The sequence below is a fragment of the Camelus ferus genome, chromosome 4 (genome assembly GCF_009834535.1).
Source record: "Camelus ferus isolate YT-003-E chromosome 4, BCGSAC_Cfer_1.0, whole genome shotgun sequence".
NCBI classification, from domain to species: domain Eukaryota; kingdom Metazoa; phylum Chordata; class Mammalia; order Artiodactyla; family Camelidae; genus Camelus; species Camelus ferus.
In genome coordinates, this window is record NC_045699.1 from 10,395,422 (window position 1) to 10,409,212 (window position 13,791).

The 13,791-nt window shown below is 52.9% G+C and overlaps 1 protein-coding gene across 1 annotated transcript in view; it reads left to right on the forward strand.

Annotated features, from left to right (window-relative positions):
* UBAP2 (ubiquitin associated protein 2) overlaps positions 1–13,791 on the forward strand; it is a 95,496-nt gene that overhangs the window by 80,685 nt on the left and 1,020 nt on the right. Inside the window, exons 16-27 of the mRNA XM_032477561.1 lie at positions 1,192–1,228; positions 3,038–3,221; positions 4,038–4,107; positions 8,695–8,887; positions 9,679–9,770; positions 10,048–10,095; positions 12,212–12,290; positions 12,504–12,709; positions 12,987–13,086; positions 13,167–13,274; positions 13,429–13,496; positions 13,580–13,771. Coding sequence (XP_032333452.1) covers positions 1,192–1,228; positions 3,038–3,221; positions 4,038–4,107; positions 8,695–8,887; positions 9,679–9,770; positions 10,048–10,095; positions 12,212–12,290; positions 12,504–12,709; positions 12,987–13,086; positions 13,167–13,274; positions 13,429–13,496; positions 13,580–13,771 — 1,377 coding nt within the window. The remainder of the gene's footprint in view (positions 1–1,191; positions 1,229–3,037; positions 3,222–4,037; positions 4,108–8,694; positions 8,888–9,678; positions 9,771–10,047; positions 10,096–12,211; positions 12,291–12,503; positions 12,710–12,986; positions 13,087–13,166; positions 13,275–13,428; positions 13,497–13,579; positions 13,772–13,791) is intronic.

Here is a 13,791-nt window from a genome sequence, read left to right on the forward strand (position 1 = left end):
TCAAGGTGGAATGGAATATAATCCTAAGGTATGATGGCAACCATTTCCTGTTCCCCTTTTCCATCCGTTTTATCTGGTGTAGTTTTGGGGAGACTGTGCTGTCGAGGATGCACGTGCTTGCTGTCGTGTGCACGTACTTACTGAGGAGTGAACCTCGCTGAGGGAGGCAGAGTGGAACTTCAGTTGCTCTCCGTCTGTCTTCATATATTGGTGTTTCTGTTCTCCTGACTTTAGTCTTTTATTTTAACCCATGTTTTGTGTCACATTTTTCCTCTGGCAGCTCTGTTTTATTGCCTACATTTCTTATAAATAATCTCACATTGTTTTAAGAAAAAAAATATATTGTAAGTAACATTTTATGAGCAGAAATTGTATGGGACCTAGGTTAAGGCAGAGGCAACAGCTCTAAGGTCTGTCTTTTTCTTTAGTAGTTTTGCCATTTGTAGGAGGGTCGTCTCCTTAGCTTCCTTCCCCCGTCCAGGGCTGGTGTCCGAGCCCTGCAGGCCCCGCAGCCGACCGCTCTGGGCAGGGCCTCCCCCGTGAGTCTGCGGAAGGGAAGCTGGCCTTGTGGGGATGCCGCCTCCTGTGTGTAGGTGCCAGTGAGATGCTCTGCAGTTAAACCAGTTCTGTGCAGATTCTGTTCTTTTCGGGACTACCACCCTGTCCTAACATACTGTTTCCCCGCCCAGTTCAGAAAAAAACATGTTTCAAAGTATCATCTCTTTTTCTCTGAGAAACAATTTATTAATAATATGAAATATGATAATTCTCTTGTACTAAAGTTATCTTTGTTATAATTTGGAAATGTTTTCTTTCTTGTGTGAGTGGTCTTGGGAGACAGGAGTCGCACGACATAGAAAGGCTTGTGATTTGAATAGAAAGAGGGTCCCAGGTTCTTCCTGCGGCTTAATTTTGGGGACTGTTTCATTGCTTCCTGCGATTTGAGTCTTACATTGTATCTGTACTAGTTCCTTGAATACCCAGTTTGGTTTTCAGAGATGTCAGCTCTTCGGGATTTATTAAGAATTTGTTGTATTGCCTCTCCTTTTATTAAGAAACAAAATAAAACAAGCCACAGTTCTTTGATTAATCTGTACTTCATGTGTTTGTGGCTAAATCCTAAAGGAAAGTCGTCTAGGTTGTCATTTGATTTCTGTGGGTTTGCTCACTTTCTTTTCATCTTTCTTGCAGAATGGACATGGTAGTCGAAGTCAGCAGGCAATAGACAGTAAGTATATAAGCTAACTGTTGTGGCTGGTGGAAACCAAAGAGAAAAAGAGCACAGCTGATGTGATGGGGAAAACAGCTGGCCAGTGGCTGATTCTGCAGAAAGTCCTTTCGCGGTTTCTCTGATAGCTGTCTCTGACCCATCGTTGGCATCATTTCTTTGGGTTTAGAGTTTCAAGTAGAGATTCCCATGTGACCGACTTGTAGCTGACGGTGTTATTAGAAATGTCATAGCCACAGCGAAAAGGAGGTAATCGTCTTGTGTTATTCTCCCCAAGTCAGACTGCACCCCCAGTGTGGAGTGTGGTACTAATTAAGCTTTTGCTCAGAGGCCCCTGTTCCAAGATGGTCTAAAGGGCTCTCACTCCAATAATGTGAAAGACTTTTAAAGCAAAAATTGGTGTGCTAGTTCAGGAAAGACCTTGTGAGGAAGAGAGGGAAAATGTTGCTCACTGTAAACACTTGGGAGAAAATGAAGGGGACCCCCCCCCCCCCAGTCTAGTACAGCTCAGTGATCACTGGAGACAGCACTGGTGAATCCCTGTTAGTTGTTTCCTTTGTTCTTGGCTAGTTTGTCTGTGATGGTGTATGGTGATTTTTGTCCATCATTCCGTAAGGCCAAATGGGTATCTGTACAGGGTATGGAAGTCAGAAAGATCCTTTTATTTCGGAATTTTTGGAGTATGGGTATGGAATTTTGCCAGACCAGCAGTGGGCCTCGGCTGGAATCAAAATGGCGCATGTGAATTGCCCAGGGTTGGATTTGGTGTTGTTTGGCCACTGGAGCTGTTTGGAGATACACTGGTAGCTCTGAGAACGTTGGCTGTCACAGGAGGTTGGAGTTCACAGGCCGTGGTGGAAAGGGAGGTTCTTTTGTCCAGGCATGGGGTTGAGAACACACAGAGGTGTGCTAGGTTATTTGGAGATTTTAAGTAAGATGCTGAGATACGAAATGTCCATAAGACACAGTGTGCATTTCAGATTGGTTTTTATCTCCTGTGCTCTCTTCTCCCCCCCCCTCCCCCCCCCCCACAGTTTTTTTGAGAGGCTTTCCATGAACCTGTTATCAGTGTGATCTATACCCAGGGAGCTGAGTGTTGGGGTCTGAGTTTGGGGCCAGGGACACCTGTTTGCCTGTCTGGTTTCTGGAGGAACAGGTGTCATCTGGGAAGGACTGTCAGGAAGGTGCTCACTCTGTGAGCTGACCAAACCGAGTGTCGCCCTCTTGCTGCCTGTGTTTGCCTTCCAGTCATCCTCCCTTTTAGAGGCAGCGTGTGTTCCCCTGGGCTCCCAGGGCTTCCTGCAGGAAAGGCGCTTCTCCCCCCTGACTGGGAAAGACAGTGATGCTGTGGTTCCAAGCACGTATCTGAGTTGTGTGTGTGGATGGCACTGAAACTGTCTTTTCTGCGCCAGCCCCCTCCTGCCTTAGATTGACTTTGAGCTTTCACAAGGTCAGCCTGATTTGATACTCTTTTGATAGAAGCAAATAACTAACCCCCAAGTGGTTCACCCACCAGAGAGTCACTCTCCCCTGTTGTGCCGCACGTTGTAACCATATTTCTCAATCTTAGAGCCTCTTTCCCTGGGAAAGAGGTCATTTCCCACTCTTGGCCAGAGTTCTGTGTTCTGACCGTCCTTGCCATAGTCACATCAGACAGAGAAGGGACCATCTTGGTGGCATACTTGGGCATTTTCCCTGGGGAGTATAACTTTGTATCTGTCTCAGCGAAGCCTGTCATGTCACAGAACAGTCAGCATATTTCAGATACTCAAGGTTGGTTCTGGAGCTAAACAGGTGTGTTTTTTACAGCTACTTCATCCGTTCCAGCTCCAAAGACAGCAGACCCGCCCTCTGCCCTCCCGTCTGCGGGCTCCCTGCCCAGCACCACCTCCTGCACTCCACTTCTGCCCCCTGTGTCCCAGCACACTGCCACTCTGCCTGCCTTGTCCCAGCCTGGTGACCTGTCCGGCAGCCCCCTCTCTCAGCTAAGCAGGTATGGGGAAAATGGGGGCCTGGAGTTGGAGGCTCACCAGGGCGAAGTCCTGGAGCCCTTACAGAAGGCTGTTCCCACCAACAAAACCACTGTCACCCCCAGCACGACCTCCTGGTCCTTTGCAGTAATGCTCCAGTGTCACTTTTGGCCAGGTGGGGTCTCTGAAGCACCTGGAGTGACAGCCTTGCGGGCCTGAAATGTCTCTGCTGTGATGGAGCACTGGGTCCCCTGGGGAATGGGTGGGTCCAAGGGCCCTCTGCTGTTCTTCAAGGAGGAAGGCTCAGGAGGAAGCCCCGAGCCTAGTTTTCCCCCCACATCTGGGCCTTGTCCCTGTGACGTGGACTGAGAATGATGGCAGTTCTCTGGCTTGTACTTGTCAGGGTTTCAGAGATCAAGTTATCAGAACAGGGCGCAGGAGAATGGGATATGGCTGGTCCTTACTCTGAGAGAGCTCTCCACATGGTTTGAATTTTGGATTTGATGGGAATTCAAGGTCTGACTCTGGCACATGGGGTTGCACGTAGGAACTTTATTCAGAAGCCTCACACACAGATTTAATGGGGTCTCCAAGGTTGGGAGTGTGATCCTGTACTTGTTTACAGGCTATCGAGCACATGGCTAGAGTTGCCTGAATCTGGCTCTGTAGGTTTCCCAGGCCCTCATGGCGAGTGACCCCTTAGATAATTTCTAACCACCAGAACACCTGGACTGGGTTCCAAGGTGATAGGGAACGAAGGGTGAGAAGCCTGAAGCCGGGCCCCCCTGCATGGAGTGACTTGGTGGGGTGGACACATGGTGCTCTGTTTTGTCTTCTAGCTCCCTCTCCAGCCATCAGAGCAGCCTCCCGTCTGCACACGCAGCCCTCTCCTCCAGCACGGCACACACAGTAAGTGTTCTCTAGGCCCCTTACCCACCACCCTGCTCAGCCAGCTTGGAGCTGAGTCATGTGCAGGTGGGGTTCAGTGTGTGGAGTACACACATTTCAAATACTCTCGATGGCTTGGCTGCAGTGTCTTTATCTGGGTATGTGGTTTGAACGGATGGTTTCGTAGGCACCGTGGAGAACATCCTGCTTCCCTAAGTCCGTGCCTCTGTGGAAGAATTGGTCCCCCAGACCTGGTACATGATTGGCAGGGCTGTCGGGTGGTGAATTTGTTCCCCAGAATTCACCGAGCTCCCTGTTTGTTATAGGAGACCTTTCTACCTAGCAGGATTGGTTTTATTTATTGTCTGGGACTTTTTTTGGGGGGGAGGAGGTAATTAGGTTCATTTCTTTTTTTAATGGAACTACTAGGGATTGAACCCAGGACCTTGTGCATGCTAAGCACATGCTCCACCACTGAGCTGCACCCTCCCCACCAGGACTTGTTTTATTGAGGTATTTGCAAGCTTTTTAGAGGAAAGTACACTCCTTGCTAGCTTGTGCTTGGCTCCATGGACAAGTCAAGTTTAATTGAGAACATCCTTCCTGGATAGCGCTGTGTTACTTTGCGAAGGCCCTTGTAGAGAGAGTGAAGGGCAAAGGGAGAGCTTTATGAGGCGTATCCATCCTTTGCCACATGCACTCGTGGTCCTGGGAGTCTTCCTGGTTGTGGCGTCAGGTGTTTCGTTCACTCGACCACAGTGTGCCATCTCCTCCAGCTCAGAGGCAGAGACTTTGGGAAGGTGGCTGCTAGAGAAGGGAGTGTGGAGAGGCAAGAATGGAAGCACAGTTCGGGCACCAGCTGACAAGGGTCCTGACGTACCAAAGAGCACCCTTACGTGTGGTTACGGAGGTGCGCCCTCTGAACTGTGGAGCCGGGGGCGTGGTTCCCGTCGCCGGGCTCAGGCCAGTCTGTGCGGGCAGAAGCTGGGAGAGACTGGAACATAGGGAACTGTGGCAGGACAGGTGCCTGGAAAGAGCAAACTTCCTCAGAGTTGGAGTAGATGGGTCCCAGACAGGGAGGGAAGTCTTGGGTGCAGATGAGTGGGGCAGTTGGGAAATTGAGGCAGTTTGTTTCCTCTGAGAAGGTGTATTTCAAATCTTTGGCTGTAAATGAAGTGATGGAAAAAGTTCGATTCTTTCTTTCATCGGGATCTGGCTAATACTATGGCTTTCAGACTGTAGTTTTACAAGTGAAATCTTACCCACAGTTCATGGTCTTCAAACACATAGATCACCACCTTTCTGGCAGAGCCTGAGGGTAATGTCTCTGCCTTTGGACTAAGGGCCTGCCCATCAGCCAGCGCTTCCTGTTTGGCCAGTGGGAAGCCATGCGATGTCCCCACTGTGAGCCCTGGAGAGCTGGCCTCCTGTCCCCTGGGCACTGTGTTTGGAGCCTGGAGCCCTTGCTTTCATGGGTCAGCTGCACTCTGTGTCTTAGCAAGAAACTCCAAATGGTGCAGTCCCAGCGGCTGCAGCCAGAATCGCCTTGTACGGTTGCTAGTGTTGTTCTAAGATTTAGTAACAAAAGGCATAAGAAGATACGTACTGGAAAGGTTTTCTGTCTCTCGTGTGCTCCCCTCTCCCCCTCTTCCTACTACTGTCTTGATCCTCTAGAGTTTCTTTTTTTAGCCCATAAAATAGAAAATGCATTCACAGTCGCTTTCCCTTTGCCTTCTGCCCCTTCCTGTACTGTAAATGGGGACTTTCCACACAGTGTCCTTCCAGGTTTTCCCTCATGTAACAGTGTGTCTTCAGGAGGTTTCTGTGTTGAAACAGAGTTCTTTGTTCCTTTTTCAAAGCTCTGCTGCTTATATTACCAGTTCTCCTCCGATGGAGCTTTAGGGCCATTTTCAGTCTTACTACCTCAGAACTGTTGCAGGCTCAGTTCTGGACACCACAGTAGAGCGGTTACCACAGGAGAGTGAGTCACATGAATCTTAAGGTTTCTCAGTGCATGTAAATTATGTTTATACTAAATTGTAGCCTATTAGGTGTGCGATAATAGTATTATGTCTTAAAAAAAACAATGCACATAGCTCAATTAAAAATACATTATTAGTGGTTGCCAAGGGGGCAGAGGGCGGGAAGAGATAGACTGGGATTTCAAAATTGTAGAATAGATAAACAAGATTATACTGTATCACACAGGGAAATATACACAAGATCTTATGGTAGCTCACAGAGAAAGGAATGTGACAGTGAAGATATACATGTTCATGTATAACTGAAAAATTGTGCTCTACACTGGAATTTGACACAACATTGTAAAATGATTATAAATCAATAAAAAAAAGTTAAAAAATACATTATTAGCTTACAAAATGCCAACCATCTGAGCCTTTAGCAAGTTGTAATCTTTTTGCGTTAGTAATATCAAAGGTCACTTGTCATCGTAACAAATATAATGAAAAGATTGCAAATATTGAGAGAATTACCAACATGTGACACACAGACAGGAAGGGAGCAAGTGCTGTTGGAAGAACGGTGCCGACAGCCGTGCTGTTTCGGGTTGTCACAGACCTTGACTTTGTAAGCAGCACAGCATCTGCAAAGCACAAGAGCACAAGAGCTGCCCTCGGTAACCTTCTGTACGTCCTGGTTCATGTGTGTAGCTGTGTCTAGAGGGTCAGCCCTGGAGGTGGAGTCACTGGGCGTTTATCATTTTATACAAATTGCCAGATTGCTCTGCATAGTGATTCTAACCCATTTCCCTTTGACTGGCAATGAATGAAATGTTCTGTTTCCCTACTACCTCCTCAAACGATGTTACCAAACATTTGTATTTTTCCAGTGTGTTAACAGAAAAATGACCTGTCAATATAGTCTTTAATTGAAAGAGTTTGAACATCTATTTTATATGTTGGAAAATTATTAAATTACCTTTTGGGTGAGCTGTTTACAATTGTTCATTTTCCTGTCCGGTCTGTGGCATTTATTTCTTATACTTGGGAGACTAGTAAGTAGCCTCTGGTGATGGGAGATGCAAATATTTTCCACAGGTTTGTCACTTTACAAATATTTTTGGTTTTTAAATAGGTGTATCAGTCTGCCATAGTTCGGTCTTTCCCGCGTTAACCTTAGGAAGGAAACCTAGTGTTTTCTGCTGCCCTTTTTGTTCTGTGGAGGGTCTGGCGCAGCTGTGCTTTTCTGGGCCCATCTGAGGAGCTGAGTGGTAGCTCCGCTGGAGGGACTGAGCGAGCCAGCATCTTGTCTCCCTCCCAGATTTGAGAGGTGAGGGGCAGACAGGAGCCCAGTCAGGGTCCGCTGGAGGAAGGAGAGGCTTGCTGGGCGACTCCTGAGTTCGTGCTGGCAAATCAGGAGCCACTTCTCCAGCAAGCTTCTCTTCTGTGGATTCCCCCACTCCCAAGACTGGGCCTGTTCATTTTTCTGTCCTGTAGTTGGGTTGAAAAGTTGTGTGCCCAGTGATAATCACAGTGCAGTGGGCAGAGCTGTTCTTGCTTCTGTGGCAGGTGTTCTTGGGCGGAAGCCTGACTTTCTGCAGGGACCGTGGAGGGAGGTGCTGGGCAGCCTCTGCCCCGCTCTGGGCTCTCCTGTCCCTGGTTCTGTCCATCTGGGTGGAAGGACCAGGAGTCCTGGGGAGCCCCAGGACACCGTGATTTGAGCTGTCTTCATTTGCTGACCCCTTTCTGGGTGGTAGGGCCCCAACGCCGGGGCTGGGTGGGTGGGGTGGGCTGTGGCGCCGGGACCCGCACAGGCAGAGCTGTCTGCGATGGGAGGCACAGCACACGATGGTCCCTTTCCTCTTGCACCTTCCTGTTCCTTTTCAGCTTCTCCTCCAGGAGTTTCCAGTTGCTTTGTCCTGGATACGTTCTGGTTTGGAGGCTGGTCTCCTGTCTTACCCTTTTCCTCCCTTTTTGGGCCTTGCTTTGCCCAACTGGGTGTCTCTCCTTCACCCACCTAGCAGCCCTTGAAGCCCTTCCTGATACCCATTTCTGGCGCCTGGGCAGGATTCTGGGAACTCAGGCTCTTCAGGGCTTTCTGCCAGGTTTTGCCCTTCCTGCCTCGGTGGTTCTTTTTGTGCAGGCATAGGGCCGGGTGAGCCCTTCTTGGTAGGCCCTGGGGGCCTGCAAAGTGTCACCAGGTTCTGGAGCAAAGGCCTCTCCTGTTGACCACCCGTTACTTCCAGGTTAGACTAGCTGAGAAGCCCAGTTACCCCAGAGGGCTCCTGCGTGGGCTGGGCTGCCCGGGGGTCGGCTCTCTTGAGACTCCTTGCCTTTCTGTGAGGTGATGCTCTGTGCTCATCTCTGACGTAAGGTTTACTGGGGGTTTTGTGCCTTGTTTCACATACCAAAGCAAGAGCAACTTTAAAGATTTTTAGGAGGGTCTTTGGTCATGAATCTCAAATTTAATGTCTTGGTACGCAGCTTATGAGTTGTGTCCCAATGGCCTGCTCTGGCTGTAGTGTGAGGGGCCACAGTGAGCGCCCAGGTCCGTCTGGAGACTGTGGGCCCCCATGCCAGGCTGGTTCTCTTGCACTCTCGTGCTTTGCCCCCAGATCCATGTGTCCTGGCTTTTTTGTTTTGCCAGCATGCCAGCGTGGAGAGCGCCCCTCCCCTCCAGTCCTCAGCCACCTTCACGGCAGCAACCTCTGCCTCGAGTGCCACGTCCTCAGGGCTCAGCCTGCCGAGCAGCATGAACGCAGTGAACAGCCTCTGCCTGGGCGGTACCGCCGTGAGTGCCCCCAGCAGCAGTGCCAGGGCCACGCCCTTGGTGACCTCAGGTGTGTGCCCCAGAGGCCTTTCCTGCTTCCCCAGCCCCTTGAAGGTGCAGCTCGGCCCCCCAGGGAGGAGGGCGAGGTGGGTCCATGGGCATCGGAAGATCAGTCTCCCTCCGGCTCTGCCATTGCTCGCTTGTCCTCTTTGTTCCACTGGCCTCTTGAGGCCCGGTCCTTCCAGTGCTGACGTGGGGGTGGGTGGAGCCAGTCGGGGTGATTCTGAAGTCAGTTTCTGAGGGGGCTGCTCCCCTCGGGCAGGACTCCTGGCAGCCTTGGTGCTTGTAGCTCCCCACTCTTGTGTCCTGGCTCATCCCTGGAGCTGAGATGACGGAGCAGCCACCATGGGCTCCTTCTGGTCACTGGTGTGACTGCCTGTTAGCCAGACCTGGGCAGTCTGTGTGCGCCAAGCTGACTGTGCTTTGGTAAAACTGCTGACCTGCCTTTGACGCAGCCCGTCCCTCTTCGGGCACCAGCCTGCCCGCCTTGTTCTGAGGGGCACATTGTTCCCACTGTTCAGGTTTGCTTGGTGCAGTGTGACCTTCAGGAGTGGGCGGGGCTGGTGTTTCATGTCACAGGGGCATGGAACCCTTTGACGACACGGCCTGAATGTGGTGGCATGTGCTTTTGGTCTCCCCATCCCCAGCATGGCCTCTCTCAGCTGCTTCTGCCCCTCCAGACCGTGGCTGCTTCTGGGGCAGCACCGTGACAGTGAGCTCAACACCCCCGTCTGTCCCCACAGTAGCTGAGGGACCTCACTCTTGTGCTCACTTCACTCCGTTTGATTTTTATCTTTACAGGCAAAGCACCCCCTAACCTGCCGCAGGGGGTGCCTCCCCTGCTGCACAACCAGTACCTCGTGGGCCCCGGAGGACTGCTTCCCGCCTACCCGGTGAGCATGTGCGGGGCTCCTGGGCTCGGGCGGGCGCCTGGCAGGACCTGGTGGGCCTGGGGTTGCGGCAGTCCCTTCCGCAAGCCCGCTGCCACCCGGAGCCCTGGCGTTTCTCTGTCCAGACTCCGTCAGGGCGGGGTGTCTTCCCACAGCAGCCTGACTAGGGCCCCTGCCTGAATGTATCCTCTGCCCCCAGCCTGGTTTTAGGCCCCCACGTGGGCTTGGACTTCCTGGGGGATGGTGTATGGTCCCTAACAGTCGTTTGGTCCTCGTGCAGATCTATGGCTACGATGAGCTCCAGATGCTGCAGTCACGGCTGCCAGTGGTGAGTGGGGTTTGAGGGGGGGAGGTTCGGGCACCTTCCCGAGTCCCACTCCCATGGCCTGGACCACCGCCCTGCCTGGCCTCAGGACACTCAGCCTGAGGACTTCCCTCAGCACCGCTTCCATTTGGTGGTTGTGCCTGGTGCGACTGTAGCCTGGGGATGCGCGTGTCCTGTGCCCCTGCCTAGGGGACGTGAAGACCACTGTGACCTGGGCCCCCAGTAGGCAGCGCCCCTACTCAGTGCGGGTCCTTCTCTTCCCTCACCCCCAACTTTGTTTTTAAAAAAGAAAAAACCATGTAACACAAGATGTGGGGTTGTTTGCTGCCCCAGGAACTTTTTATAACGTCTTCTTCCCCAAGAACTCTCTGGTTGCTGCAGCCTAACTCAGAGGCCGGGGTTGCCTCTTTATTTAGGCCCTTGCTTCCCGGACGAAGCCTTCCCTGGGCTGGCCGCGTGGACAGGCTCACGGTGCAGGACAGGTGCAGAAGGAGGCTCCTGACTGCCGCTCCCTTCTTGTCCAGCGTTTCCCAGGCTCCCAGTAATTTTGAGCAGACCAGGGCATCTGTCACATTGTCAGGGACTGGATGTCTGCTCCACTGGCTATGGTCTTTTCTCTTCCCCAAAGCTTTCTCCCCTGTGAGGTGTCTGTCTTCAGACTCCTCTCCTTGGTGTTGCCCCTCCTGGGTGGGCCACAAGAGGGTTCAGGGAGCCGCAGACACCACCTTCACCTCCTAGGCTCAGTGGTTGAAGCTCGTGTCTCTCAGGAAGATGCTTTCCCACCTCCTGGAATATTTCCAGAGGCTGGTACCTGGGCAGCTCTCCGCACAGTGTGCGAACCAGCAGCCAATCACACTGCTGCTCAGGGGCCTGCAGGATGCTCCAGCTGCTGCCCACGTCTCTGGGGGGCTCTAGCAAGGATATTGAGGACGTGATGGCAGATTTCTAGGGTGGTCACCAGAATTCAGGGTCTCTGGGGATGCCTTAGCCTTAGGGCTTTGCAGGGAAACTAGAAGTGGCCCTGGTCCCCCGACACTCATGAGACCTCCCAGCCACCGGGTGCAGGAGCTCAGAGATGGGATGCAGGAGACGGTCCTGAATGAGTCTGCATGTGGGTGCTGCTCAGGCCTCTAGGAGGGGCTCAGTGAGATCCCAGTCCTGCGAATCATCCTGCTTCGTATTCCCTTTATCACTTTGTGCCTTAGAAGAAATCACCTCTGAGCCTGCCTGCCCTTTGAGGTAGATTTCTTTCATTGTCCCCTTTGGTCATTTCGGCCTTTGGATTTTCTTCTGTGAAAGAGCTCCCCCTCCTGGGCTTCCTCCAGGCCTGTCTCCAGTTGTGTTCCTAATAATTGTGCTTTCCTAGCCCTGCCTCTTGGGGTTCTTGGTTGAGGATGTTATGGCTTTCTTGGCGATTAGCTGGAGATGAGGCCAAAGGAAGGTATACATGCCATTCCTAGACACTGTTAACCACGAGGAAAGCAGGAGGGCTCAGGGCCCCAGGGTGTAGTATGTCCAGGACTGGCAAAGCCCTGAGTGCTGAGGGAGGATCAGGGCAGGCCTCCCCTTCTCCGCAGTTTTGCCCTTTGGCATCCACACTTCCTGTGGCTCCTGTGTCAGTGTTGCCAGGGCAGAGTGGGTGGCGAGAGGCTAGTTCCTGCCCTGACCCGAGTGCTTCCTGCACCTGTACCTACCTGGTATCGCTGCCCTTACTCCTGTTAAACCATTTAGGCTCCTCCTGCCCTTTCATAGGTTTCTACTTGTCTAGTCAACTTTCCTAGCTGCCCTTGAGAATCCTTCTCCCTGGAGAAGCCAGTAGAGTTGGTTTGGCCGGTGGCATTCACCAGCATCCTTCTGCGGTGTGAAATGGACGTGTTTGATTGGGCCTCCAATGGCTCTGCCTGGGGAAGGCTGAGGGGCTGGTTAGTTTTGTCTGCGTTCGTGTGGCTGCCACATGGCTCAGCTCTGAAGGGCACCACTTGTTTTGAGTTCTCCGAGTGCTGCCCTCTGGAGGTGCACGTGTGATATCCCCGCAGCCGGAGCAGAGCGCCTGGGCTCCCTGCAGGGGAGGGGTGGGGCAAGGCCGTTCTGCTGACTGGGCGTCTCTCGTCTCTCCTAGGATTACTATGGGATTCCTTTTGCTACACCCACAGCCCTTGCCAGTCGAGATGGGAGCCTCACTAATAACCCATATTCAGGTTAGTCTTGTTCAGGGGGTTAGGAAAGCGGGGCATCCAGTTGGCCTGTAGTTCATCCCGAGTCTGGCAACAGAAGCAGACAGGCTGCCAAAACCTGCCAGCTTCCTGTTGTTGAGCTGGCCCCCAGACCTGTTCCTGTTTGCAGGGGCCAGTCTGGCTTTTTTCTGGTTGGATATGGGGCAGTGATTGGATTCAGTGCTCCTCTTCTCCTAGGTGATGTCACGAAGTTTGGCCGAGGTGACTCTGCCTCCCCTGCGCCCCCCACCACACTGGCTCAGCCACAGCAGAGCCAGTCGCAGGCCCACCACACAGCCCAGCAGCCCTTTCTGAATCCTGCGCTGCCACCTGGCTACAGCTACACTGGCCTCCCCTACTACACAGGCATGCCCAGTGCCTTCCAGTACGGGCCCACCATGTTTGTGAGTAACGAGGGGGATGTTACTCCAGCTCCAGCGAGCAGAAGCAGGGAGGGAAGGACAGGTCCCCACTCAGTCTCTCTCCTGGCCTCGAGGAATGAGTCAGGCTGGGAGTGAAGTTACCTTCCCCTCTTTTAGATTCTAGTGTGTGTTGTTGCGCTAATGAAGACAGGTCCCTAGTGGGTGTGTCACCTGCTGCCTAAGGCTAAGCTGGGGGTACGTGACCTGCTCCCCCTGCTCTGTTCCTCCACTAATGCCTCTCCTGCTTGCCCCCCACCAGGTCCCTTCAGCCTCAGCCAAGCAGCATGGTGTGAGCCTTAACACCCCCACCACCCCCTTCCAGCAGGCCAGTGGTTACGGCCAGCACAGCTACAGCGCAGGTGAGGGGTGCTCCGGGCACAGAGGTGCGAGTGGAACAGACTTGCCTAGCTTACACATGCTCTTGTCCCCTGCCTGCCAGGTTATGACGACCTGACCCAGGGGACAGCAGCGGGAGACTACACCAAGGGTGGCTACGGTGGATCATCGCAGGCACAAAACAAGTCTGCAGGTTCTGGGCCTGGCAAAGGTAGCGTCTGCCCCTCCTTTCCAGGACTGAGGCCCAGAGGAGTCATCTCCTACCCTGCCTACTCCTCAGGCGAGGCTACCCCAGAGTGCCCCTGGAGGTGGGGGAGGCTGGAGCTGGGACCAGCTGCAGTGGGAACAACTGCTTTTCCTCCTAGGAGTGTCCGCATCTTCAAGCACCAGTGGTCTCCCTGATATGACTGGTTCTGTCTACAACAAGACCCAGGTGAGGGAGGACGGATGCTGGTGGGTAGGCTGGTTGGGAGATGCTGCCAAGCGGGCCTTCACTGTTGTCTCTCTGACCTGCAGACTTTTGACAAGCAGGGATTTCATGCAGGGACCCCTCCACCGTTCAGCTTGCCCTCGGCCTTGGGCTCCACCGGGCCCCTGGCTCCTGGCGCAGCTCCTGGTTATGCGCCCCCACCGTTCTTGCACATCCTGCCTGCCCACCAGCAGCCTCACTCACAGCTGTTACACCACCACCTGCCGCAGGACGCTCAGGTGAGCGCAGTGGTGGAGGC